At 34.5% G+C, this 11,710-nt stretch overlaps 1 protein-coding gene across 3 annotated transcripts; it reads left to right on the plus strand.

The window, feature by feature from the left end:
• Positions 1–322: 322 nt before the first annotated feature.
• LOC127108147 (BAG-associated GRAM protein 1) lies at positions 323–11,483 on the plus strand. Of its 3 annotated transcripts, none has more exons than XM_051045573.1 (18): positions 324–777; positions 1,099–1,169; positions 1,280–1,377; positions 2,581–2,656; positions 3,932–4,060; positions 4,186–4,232; positions 4,410–4,530; positions 4,707–4,823; positions 5,022–5,051; positions 5,150–5,249; positions 5,598–5,704; positions 6,544–6,687; positions 6,771–6,875; positions 7,874–8,020; positions 8,326–8,379; positions 9,645–9,708; positions 10,941–11,002; positions 11,105–11,483. In XM_051045573.1, exons 4-18 carry the CDS (start codon positions 2,585–2,587, stop codon positions 11,219–11,221), a joined length of 1,416 nt encoding a protein of 471 aa, XP_050901530.1. In that variant the 5' UTR covers positions 324–777; positions 1,099–1,169; positions 1,280–1,377; positions 2,581–2,584; the 3' UTR covers positions 11,222–11,483. The 3 variants fall into 3 exon arrangements, with proteins under 3 accessions (XP_050901529.1, XP_050901530.1, XP_050901528.1); XM_051045571.1 differs by having other exon boundaries at positions 1,119–1,169; XM_051045572.1 differs by lacking the exon at positions 11,105–11,483 and having other exon boundaries at positions 323–777; positions 1,119–1,169; positions 10,924–11,002.
• Positions 11,484–11,710: the final 227 nt, after the last annotated feature.

Genomic DNA, 11,710 nt, shown 5'->3' on the forward strand with positions numbered 1-11,710 from the left:
TATTTAATATAAAGAATTTTACAATGATAAATAAATATATTTAATTTTATTATAAATTATTCTAAAGTCATATTCTTAAATTATTGTGGGCTTCGTATAACTTTTTACACTTGTTTGACAATTAAGCTTTAGTCTGTCGATATTTTTATTAGTAGTTTTTATAAAAACAAGTGATTCAATGACACTAAAAGCTCACAAAAATTAATAAACTAATCTTTCGAGTATTATTTTATAAAAATGAAAAATATATTTACCCTTAAAAAATCAATTACTATACTTAGAAAGAATAAAATCGTGTCGGAAGCATTATTTTACCACTATGTGAACATGGACGTTTTGGTTTATCAAAAGGCAAACACGAGTGAGAAGAAGTGCGGTTGTTTGACACTTCTTTTCTCTTCCAACGGTCCACCCATCATTGACTATCCTCATTCCTTCCTCTTTCAAACTCCCGTACGTCGTCGTTTGAATTCTCCTCTTTTCATTTCCCTTTCTTTTCCATGGACAATGTCTTCACCAGATTCTCTAAACCCTAACGTCGTTAAATTTCTCAACTCCTTTCCCTTCTGACCGGTTATCATGTCCGTTTTCGTTGTAACCGCCATGGATTTCGCCGTCCTCGGTTTCCTGATTCCGTCTCTTTGGGAGATCGAAGTCGCGTTCGTTGCCTCCGTGTTCGTTATCCTTATTTATTGGTTCTTCACCTTCAGAACCGGTGACCGTAACTCCGATCGATCGCTTTCGGAGAATTCTGTTGCCGATGCCTCCGATGATAAGGTCAAGGTTACTTTCGTATTTTCGTTCGTTACCGCGTTTTTTTGCCATCTGTTATTACTGTTTTCGATTTTCATCGTGCTATTTCAAAATCAGGCGCGTAAATTTTCAGTTAGATCAAGTTCTCTAGAAGAATCTTATGCTTTTGCGAACCAATTCTTTTTCTGTTTTTAGTAATAAAAAAGGAATTGATGATTTTACATGAAGTGGAGCATTTGTTTGTTTGCGTTTGTAAATTGATCATACGTGATAAGGAAATTATGTTCAACTTAATGGCTTTTTCTTTTTCTTTCGTGGAGTAATTTTTAACTTGTTGACATGCAGTTCTGCACTTATTTTTGTAGATTGGCCAGACCAGGGGAGATTCTCAAGCCAGTTCAGCATACCTAATTAAGGTAGTTTGAATATCTTACCCTAATTAAGTCGAATTACATTAAGTCTTGGGTTTATGTATACAGAAAGTTATTGATGAATGTTTTTATTTATTTTTAATTCTCTTTTGCAGTTAGAACTATTGGCTGCTAAAAATTTGATTGCTGCAAACTTAAATGGGACATCGGATCCTTATGCTATCATCACATGTGGCAATGAAAAGCGATTCAGGTTTGATTATTTGCTTTTCTGTTTTTCTTTCTTTCCCCCTATTATTTAACATATATTTCATGGAGTACTGGACCTCTATACCATGAATTATTCTGCAATTCAGGTTACAGTTGAGTTGACTGGTTTTTGATCTAATATACTGCAATCATTTTTAGAGTCGGTACTAGGCTTGAGCTTTATTGTATTGGGATAGTTGCTTTATACTTTAATGAACATATGTTGTAATACTGCTAAGTTTATGGTTGATCTTTCAGGAGAAACAATAGTTTGTGCTGCTTTAAAATAAATGCATAATGTATCAAAGATAGGCGGAGACCTCTATTTGCACACACAAATATATATATATATATATATATGTAAAGCCGAGGAATGTCTTCGTGCATAAATTGAATACATGAACTATTGGAATTGGTCATAGAACAAAAAGAAATTAAAGAATTTATGCTATCATGGTATGTTAGGGGTGTGGCAAACTGATAATATATGTTTGGTGATGGGAGATGGAAAGTGAATGTGTAATTACCCAACTATTTGGAAGGGTATACTCTTGAAGGGGGTATTGGATGTCAAACTCTGTCATGTGGTGGTTAGTTAGGTAGGACAGTATTAATTTATGCAGGGCAGTTATGTAATAACTATGTGTTCAGTTTATTATTATGTGTAGAACATTTATATGCTAATTATCAGTGTTAACAAATAGCGGCTCCATGGCAGCTATGGCGAATATACATGGCAGTTTTTGGGCTCGCCACAATGGTAAATATCGGCCGATATTGCGGGTTTTTCCACCATAATCTGCTATAACGGCACTGCAAAGCGGCCGGTATGGCGGGATTTTGGCACTCTGCCATGGACCGCCATCCGCCATGGATAACACTACTAGTTATACATCTAATATGCAGGACAGTTAGTAGCAGGTATATACTCATGATATATGATGTAAGTAAGGAGTTAGGAGGCAGTTACGGTGTGCATTTGATAGTTTTGGATTGAGATAACTTCATTCTTTGTAGGAGTTTCACAATACACCAATTTAGGACATCATTCTTTTTGTAGTCTCTGAAGTTCTGTAATTCATACACCGATTTGAGTTGGTATTCTGTCATTTTTCGTACACAATATATGTCATTCTCAGATGCATGATTTTTGCTCAACATTATTCTTTGGGCCATAGTAATTTTATCTTTTGGTGTGCTGATGCAGTTCTATGGTCCCTGGTTCAAGAAATCCAATGTGGGGCGAGGAGTTCAATTTTAATGTCGATGAACTTCCTGTCCAGGTTGCTGCATATCATCCATGCTTTGTTTTGTAATTATAAGTTATAACCAACAAATTACAGTTGCTGAAAATGATTCAGTGGTTTTTGAGGTTCATTTCCCTGATTGTGATGTTGAAGCTGTTTTTTTTCCAATAAGTGGAAAGCAATTATTTTATAATTGTAAAACTTGTCTTCTGGAACTTTTTTTTTTTTTTGGGTATAGTTTTTTATAGACCGAATAGTTTTACTACCACTTAGCCATATATTTCTGATAGAAGCCAATTGATAACAGAATAGGAAAATAATGAATTTCACTGGAAGAAAGTACAAATATGCACAGGATTACATCAGATGACACTGCACAATTACCCAGACCCTATGGCTCCTCGGAAAATCATTCTCTGCTCAAGCTTAAAGCTGTTACTATCGAAAATGACACTTATACATACCCTCTCTCCCCATACTCTAATAACTGTCTTATGGACATGCACACTTCTCTCCCTTCCTAGCGACTGATTTGCCAAATCAGCAGATTCAGTCTGTTTATCATCGTTTTGCCCTTTGTCTATTCCTCCTACTATAAACATTCCAGATCCTATGCATTTGGTTTGGGCTATTGTGGTCCTGACCTTCATTCATACCCAGACCTAACAATTTGGTTTGGGCTATTGTCTTATGGACATGCACACTTCACTCCCTCCCTAGCGATTGATTTGCCAAATCAGCAATTCAGTCTGTTTATCACCGTTTTGCCCTTGTCTATTCCTCCTACTATAAACATTCCAGATCCTATGCATTTGGTTGGGGCTATTGTGGTCCTGACCTTCATTCATACCCAGACCTAACAATTTGGTTTGGGCTATTGTCTTATGGACATGCACACTTCACTCCCTCCCTAGCGACTGACTTGCCAAATCAGCAGATTCAGTCTGTTTATCCTCATTTTGCCCTTGTCTATTCCTCCTACTATAAACATACCAGATCCTATGGATTTGGTTTGGGCTATTGTGGTCCTGAACCTTCATTCATACCCCGACCTAACAATTTCATACAAGTGAATTTCTTTTTTGATCGTTGATTAAAATAATACTGAAATTAAATATATCTATGCATTTATACTTTTGCGAAGTTAGTCGTAGTGGTCAAGCTTTGAGCATTTGCTTGGATTGATCACCTACAAAGAAGATGTATTAACATACTTCCATGGGTAGTTTCAGTATATGCTTCTCAATTGACAGAATAAATCTGTTATGTAGGTTTTCATGAAATTGACTTCTTTTCCTGGTGACATAGCAGATCAATGTCACAATTTATGATTGGGATATAATTTGGAAAAGTGCTGTTCTTGGTTCAGTGACTGTTCCAGTTGAAAGTGAAGGTCAAACTGGTGCTGTGTGGCATACTCTGGATAGCCCATCAGGGCAGGTAATATCTTCTTTCAGAAGAAATTGTTTGGTTTCATAATTTTCGTATGACTTTTTGTTATGTAACCTGCTAGCACTTTTTTATGCCTCAGAAACATCATTAAATGTCTGTTAATTGAATGTCAGGTTTGCCTTCATATAAAAACACACAAGCTATCTGCAAATCCTACCAGGTGAGGCTTTTGGTTTATAGTCGGTCTTTTTATGTATTTAATTTAGATTTACTTTTTAGTTGTGCTATTGCTCCTTTTTGAATCTTGTATTTATCCCAACTCCAAGATACTTTAGCACTGTTATTATTGGTATATGTTGGCTTATTTCTCATATTTATTAATTGACTTGACTGATAGGATAAATGGTTACGGCGGAGCCAACACTCGAAGAAGGATACCCTTGGAAAAACAGGGGCCAACAGTAGTCCATCAAAAGCCAGGACCTCTTCAAACGATATTTGAACTTCATCCAGATGAGGTCACCAACAATAAATAATTTTTCTTTTGTTATTTTATTGATTAAATTTATCCATTAGGATGTTTTCTGTTAGATCTTGTATAAACAGACACAAAGGTTCATATGTATAAACCTGTTTTGTCCAGTCCTGTTTACGATTGTGTTTGCAGATCTAAATGGTGGAGTATATATTTCAGGTTGTTGATCATAGTTACTCTTGTGCACTTGAGAGGTCATTCTTGTATCATGGTCGTATGTATGTGTCAACATGGCACATTTGTTTCCATTCCAATGTGTTCTCGAAGCAAATGAAGGTCAGAGTTGAAATATTAGAGCATATATATTATTACTTGTTATCCATCACTTAGAAATATAAGCCCTTCACACTTGTTATCGCTGCAAATTTGTTATTTATTGTTGATTCCTTTGTTTTGTATTTATATTGTCTTTATCTTTTATTAGAAAGAGCAGTTGTAAATTGCCGGTATGAATATTTTTGGGATATTTGGCAGGTGGTTATTCCATTTGAAGATATAGATGAGGTACAACTTCTGTTGTTTTTCTCTCCTTCCTCACCCAACTTCATATTTCAGTTACCATACAACTTACATCTGGTGCAACTATTCTGCTTTTTCTTAAGATTCGAAGGAGTCAACATGCATTTATTAATCCTGCTATAACAATTATTCTTCGTATGGGTGCTGGTGGACATGGTGTCCCTCCTTTGGGAAGTCCTGATGGTTAGTAGTATGTTTAAACATTTCACTGTCAGTTTCGTTCGGGGAACTTTTAATTGCAATTTATAATCCAATGCTTGTTCATATTCTTTCATAAATAAACTCAATCATATTAAACCCTAAATTTTTCATTAGGTTGGTTCCCTTTTTATGGGTGTGGTAATAGATATATGACAATTACATTTGGTTCATGGGGATTTTCTTCATTGTTGTTGACGTCTGTGCTTTCATTATGACTGGCATCTTACTATACTGAGAATCACATTGTACTGAAAATGGTCACCTTGTTTTGACACAAAAGATGGTCTTTATCGGATGATTTGGTTTGCTCTTTATATTTCTTTATTTCAGGCAGAGTCAGATATAAGTTTGCATCATTTTGGAACAGAAATCATGCATTTAGAAATCTACAACGCGCAGCAAAGAACTTTTGTGAGAAGTTGGAAACTGAGAAGAAGGTTATATCTTTCGCATAATCAATTTGGTCTTCTTCATATGTATTACAAATTATGATTTTCATATTTGAACATGATGCTTCTTATTATAGAATCCACGAGAGATTTAAAACTAGCCATAATATCTTTACAATATCATGTCCTTTTGGGAACACACATTATGAGACTGATTAATCCTATGCTCACATGTACTAACTATGATGTTCAAATTAAAAATGCCGTTAGTGTCTCAGAGATAAAAATGTTGCAGTGAAAATTAAGATCAAATCTCAATTACAATTCTAGAGCTAGAAGCTCCAAAGAGGAAAGAAGATACACTCTCTTTATCTCTCTCTTCCTATTACAAATCATGACGTGGATCGCACAACCATCACTCTCCCGTTGTAGAGATGACAATAGCATATTGTCTTTTTAAGCGGTTTAGGTATGTATAGAGAATATATGAGCAAGGGGAGTATACCGGATGAATGATAGCTCAATAGGTAGAAGTAGAGGGATCTAGAAAGCTATGTATCAGATCATTAAGAAAGATTTAGAGGTAAATGGTCCATCTTTAGGCCTAATACATGATAGGACTTTATGGCATCAATTGACCCAAGAAAGCAACACACGTGTGGTGAGACAATATTGGGTTGTTGGAAAAAGGGTATTCCGAATTGGTTTCACTCATTAGCCTGAAAGCAAGTGAAGACAGAGATTATAAAGGACAAGGACATAGGACAAGCAATTTTTTTGATAAAAGCTAAACTATTTTTTGGCCTGATTCTCTTTATTGAATTTTTAGCCAAAAGTTTATGGATAAATTCAAACAATTTCATGTGATTCAACGTTTCGTTATACAGGAAAACGCAGAGTCAGAATTGCGTGCGCATAGCAGTTCTGTCAGACAAAGTGCCGTAATGGATAAAGTTCCGGAAGCCAGCATGCCGAAAGTTGATAAACTTAAAACTTTCATCAAAGAAGAAGCTTTAGTTGGTATATACAATGTATGCATCCCTTTCTCCTTCTGTCTTCACGAGTTCAGCTACCATCTAAATTTTTTGGTATATAACTAGTGATCCTTCTTCAGGATGTTTTCCCCTGCACAGCTGAGCAGTTTTTCAATTTATTGTTAAAGGATGATTCAAAGTTTACTAGCATGTATCGCTCAGTACGAAAGGATACTAATCTTGTGGTAAGTTTTCTTCAATTATTATCGTGGTTCTTGTTAAATGTTGTAAATTTCTCAAATAGATAGAACGGAAACCAAATGTGATATAAATAAAAACTTACTCGTTGTTATATGCTCCGTGACTTCTATTGACTGCCATGCAAACTAGCTTGGCCTGTTTTTAACATTGATGAACTCTTGAGTTACACTATTGTTGAAACAATGCTAAATGCAGAAGATCATATTGTTCCAATTATGATAGTTATCTTCATTTAAAATTGTTTAATCCACGTGATCCACATAAGATAAAATACTGTACTTGTAGTAGGTGTTTGCATACTGTACTCGTGATAATATTTAGCATTGCTGTTGTTAAAAGCAATGCTAAATGTAGAAGACCAGATTGTTCAAATTAATATAGTTATCTTCATTTAAAATTGTTTAATCCATGTGATCCACATAAGATAAATTACTGTACTTGTGGTAGGTGTTTGCATATGAGCCAATTGTGGTTTTGTCAAATAACGGTGTTATATCATATAGATCACCATTAATCTGTATGTGGCAACATATAGAAAATTCAACATGCAATTCAAAATTATAAATAATTACATATAATAATTTAGCCATTTGATATGTTGCCCATGGAAAAAATGGGGATCAGATTGGCTGGTTTGACCAGTTGTTGGTAAACCTACAATAGAAATCGGGCAACTTAAAAACCATTAAACCATTTTGAACCTGTCTAATTTTTAAGAAGTTAAATTTATAATTTTTTGTCTAATCAGAAATGTTCTGACCCATACGAACACAATTACAAGGTAAAAGGATAGATTAATATTATTCATCTTTTATTAGTGATTATTTATCTTGTAGAACAAATAATATGGTTCTTTTTCTACTGATTCAAGTTTTTTATTCAATTTTTTTAGAATAGTTGGGTGTATGATATAAACTTGGATACCCAAACGACATCCTGTTTTTAAGTTGTTAATTAGCTTTATGGTTATGTTTGTTTTCAGATGGGACAGTGGCATACAGCAGAAAAATATGATGGTCAAGTCCGAGAGATAACCTTCAGATCCCTTTGTAACAGCCCTATGTGCCCTCCTGACATAGCCATGACAGAGTGGCAACATGTTGTTCTATCACCAGACAAGAAACACCTGGTTAGACTGTTGGTTGAATTTACATATCAAGTAGAAGAGCTTTAATAGTGATTTTATTATATTGATTTAGGCCCTATTTGGATAAACAAATTATTTACAACTTATAGCATAAACAAGTGCTTATCATGATAAAAATAGTTTTTGAATAATGTCATGTTGTTTTCATAAGTTATCCAAAACAGTCTCTCAAATCTTATGTAAGTAGATAAACTCAAATAAGTCAATCCAAACAGCTCCTTATTTTGTGGTCTGGATTGCAACTCATATGTTCCATTTGGGTCCTTTGGTGGTGTGACTTCTTGTAGGTGTTTGAGACTGTGCAACAGGCGCATGATGTTCCATTTGGGTCCTATTTTGAGGTACATAATACTTACAATTTCTGTTATCAATTTTTAGCTGTTATTACTTTTTTTCTTAATATTTTTTGTTCCTGAGATCTGATTTGGATCGTTCAAACTTATATATGATTGTCAGTGTGAAAGGGTTTACATATAGTCCACCGTCACTAAAGAATTTCATTGCATGTAAACTATAGGCTACTACATATGTCAATTTAAACTATAATAATTTTAATGGTGTAGCCATTGAAGCAAGATAAAGTGTCAGTACATCTACTGCTCAAATTCATCATTTGATTTATTCTATACGACCTATATTGCAACATCAATTTTTAACTTACTTTAAATATAGCCATGAAATTCTGCATAGTGCATATATACTTTATACATGTTATTTGGAAATTGTTTGTGCTCTTGCGTATGGTTATTATGCAGCACTTTGCCACTGCACCTCTGATTAACTAGATTAGAATTTGTGTGAAGCTGCAACCCACCAAACCCATTGTATTCCAGCTTTTGTTAAGGGGTACAATCCTGTCTAGCTACTACTACACTAAATTTAAGTAGCACCCCCTGTAAACGAAAGGATAATTTGCATTTTAGATAATGTAGATTGTAGACGAACTCTTATTACTATGAGTTTTTTTTTCCTTTTTCAAAATGCTCATTTGTGACTTTCTATTAAAAAGGAGAAAGAACGGGTAGTTGGGGTACTATTACCTGTTCTAGAAAATTAGAAATCATGGATGGTTATACCTCTAATGATGATTGGTGGCAGGCTATGATGGTACACTGTACGGGTACCGGTACTGGTATAGAATACGGTAATTTTCAAAAATCGAGGTACTGGTGCGTCTATAAAAATAAGATTTTCTTGATAAAATGTATAAGTGGAGGCTCGATTGTCAATTCCTGATAAAGCATCATAGTAAAAATTTAAAAATTTAAAAATTGTGTTAAGTTGCTATAACAAATAAACAAAAAAATACATAAGTCAATCATGTTATACATGGGAAAATGAAAATTTTCACTTAACAGAATAATGAGAAAAAATGAAGTACAAGTATGCTACGTCTATCCGGTACGGGTGCATATCCGGTACCGGTACTTCACGTTTTTAGAATTACCCATGCTTCAGAGGTGGCAGGATTACAATTTGCACTTAATGAACGGAATAGAATGGAAGCATTGTGTTAATTATTGTCAGTGCCCTGTCTGTCTCCCTATCATGTTCTAATATTTATATTTTTCCGATTTAAAATAGCATTCTGTTCTTGGTCAAACAGGTGCACTGTAAATGGAGTTTGGAGACAACCAATGGAAGTTCATGTGCTCTGGACATAAGAGTGGGTAAGTTTTGATTCTGGCAGTCCTGTTTTTACTTTGAATTCACTCCGTGCCTGTCATTTATGACGTAGTCCTCTTATAATCTCCGGCCACAAATAAGTCTAATTATGATAAGATATTCAGTTATGTTGTAGAGCTAAATCATTTTGCTATCCGTGTAAAATACAGTCACCCAAATATATAGCGAAGCTTCTTATTCTAATTGTAATGTCTGACAGTCACCCAAATATATATTGAAGCTTCTTGTTCTAACTGTAATCTCTGACTGTCACTATAATATAGAAACTTGGATTTATTCATTTATTTGTATGCGTGGTAATTATCACCTGTAAACCACCAGAAATAATGACTTGAGTTGGGTTGTACAGTGTACTTAGGTTTGAATATCATTTTGCATCTTGGTTGCAGCCATAGAGAAATAACATACTAGTGACAAGGCTAAAAGATTAAGCAGGCTAATGTTGGAGAAAATGAAATTCAAAATGAGAAAACTGAAAAAGGCAAACTCACTGAATAGTGAGCTTTTTTATCCTGGTTTCCGATTATTTGGCCCTACCACTTACTCAAATTCAACACCTACGATGTGATGAATAAGGGTTGAACCAACTGACTAGCCTTCTTGATTGAAATGGATTAATATTTTTTCAGACTTTCACAGATCTTGGTTTATGCATAAAACAAGATTGGTGTCATATCAGATTGTTATTTATCCGGACATCCTGTTCAGTAATTTTGGAAATTTCAGCTCTGGAACATGGACCAGATATAAAGAATGGCCTATTTTTCTTTTTCTGCAGTTGAGTATGTTTGGGGTTTATTGTTCCTTTGTATGATGGAGTCCCCATTCTAAAGCTTTCAAAAAATACGAGTCATTGACACCAGTTATATCCTGATTCTTGACTCTTTGGTAATATCTTCTCTATGAGAAAGGGTCCTCTGTAGGATTACATGATTCCAGTAGAAAGATACACAGACTTTAAACGAGAACATAACACCTTTTAAAGGATAAAAATGTAGCTCACTCTCCTACTAGAACCATCCAAATGCCAAGGGGATCCTTTTGCCTCCTAGAGATTTTACCTATAGTCTACTCTATGATTACCTTGTTAAATTATTGAATCATGGGCAACCAAACATTGAAGTAAAATTAATAGCTGGGTTAAATCCCTTCTTTCTTTTCATTGTATTTTTATTTAGGAATAAGTAATGATCTTACAGGTGAATTGTTTCTGCAGGTGCACATTTCAAGAAATGGTGTGTGATGCAATCCAAAATAAAGTCAGGGGCAGTCAATGAGGTTGGTAGATCTTTAATCGTTTGCAAACTTATTGCATAGTTACTATCCTTCATAGTGTTATTATCAGCTTTAAATAATTCAATTTTTGTTTTGTCAATGTAGTACAAAAAAGAAGTCGATGTGATGTTAGATGTTGCTCGTTCATATATAAAGTCATATACTTCTGATGACGATAATGATAAGGTCTCATCGTCCCCTGTGATGCCTTTGGAAAATTAACATATTTGGGCAACCTTAGATTATAATTTTGTTGATATGTGCAATGTTGTAATTTTCCTTTTCCTTTTGTTATTTATTTTTGTGAGCTGTACACATGGCAGAGAAAGTCATGTATATTTTGATGCACATTTGGTTTTTGTCTTGTGTATCTCTGTCGATAACTTGCTTGCTCAAAAAGGTTTTTCCATCATTTTTTGTGTGGAAGTTTACATGATTGCTCTTGAAAGGCTTACGTGGTAATGTAAATTTATTTATTTTGTCATTTGTTTTATTCTTACTATAGATTTCCCGTTCAAAATAAGCCCTCATATTGGCTACTCGATACTTCTGTTGTATTGTACTGCAAGAACTAGGTTGTCTTGTTGAGCGACGTGGAGCTTTTATCTCGAATACTAAGTTTTTTTGCTGCCACTATCGTGGTAAAATAATAGGCAGAATATTCCATAAATTTCTGGTCTTATTAATGCGATAATTTACTGAAGAATGTCA

This window comes from Lathyrus oleraceus, chromosome 7 (assembly GCF_024323335.1).
Source record: "Lathyrus oleraceus cultivar Zhongwan6 chromosome 7, CAAS_Psat_ZW6_1.0, whole genome shotgun sequence".
NCBI classification, from domain to species: domain Eukaryota; kingdom Viridiplantae; phylum Streptophyta; class Magnoliopsida; order Fabales; family Fabaceae; genus Lathyrus; species Lathyrus oleraceus.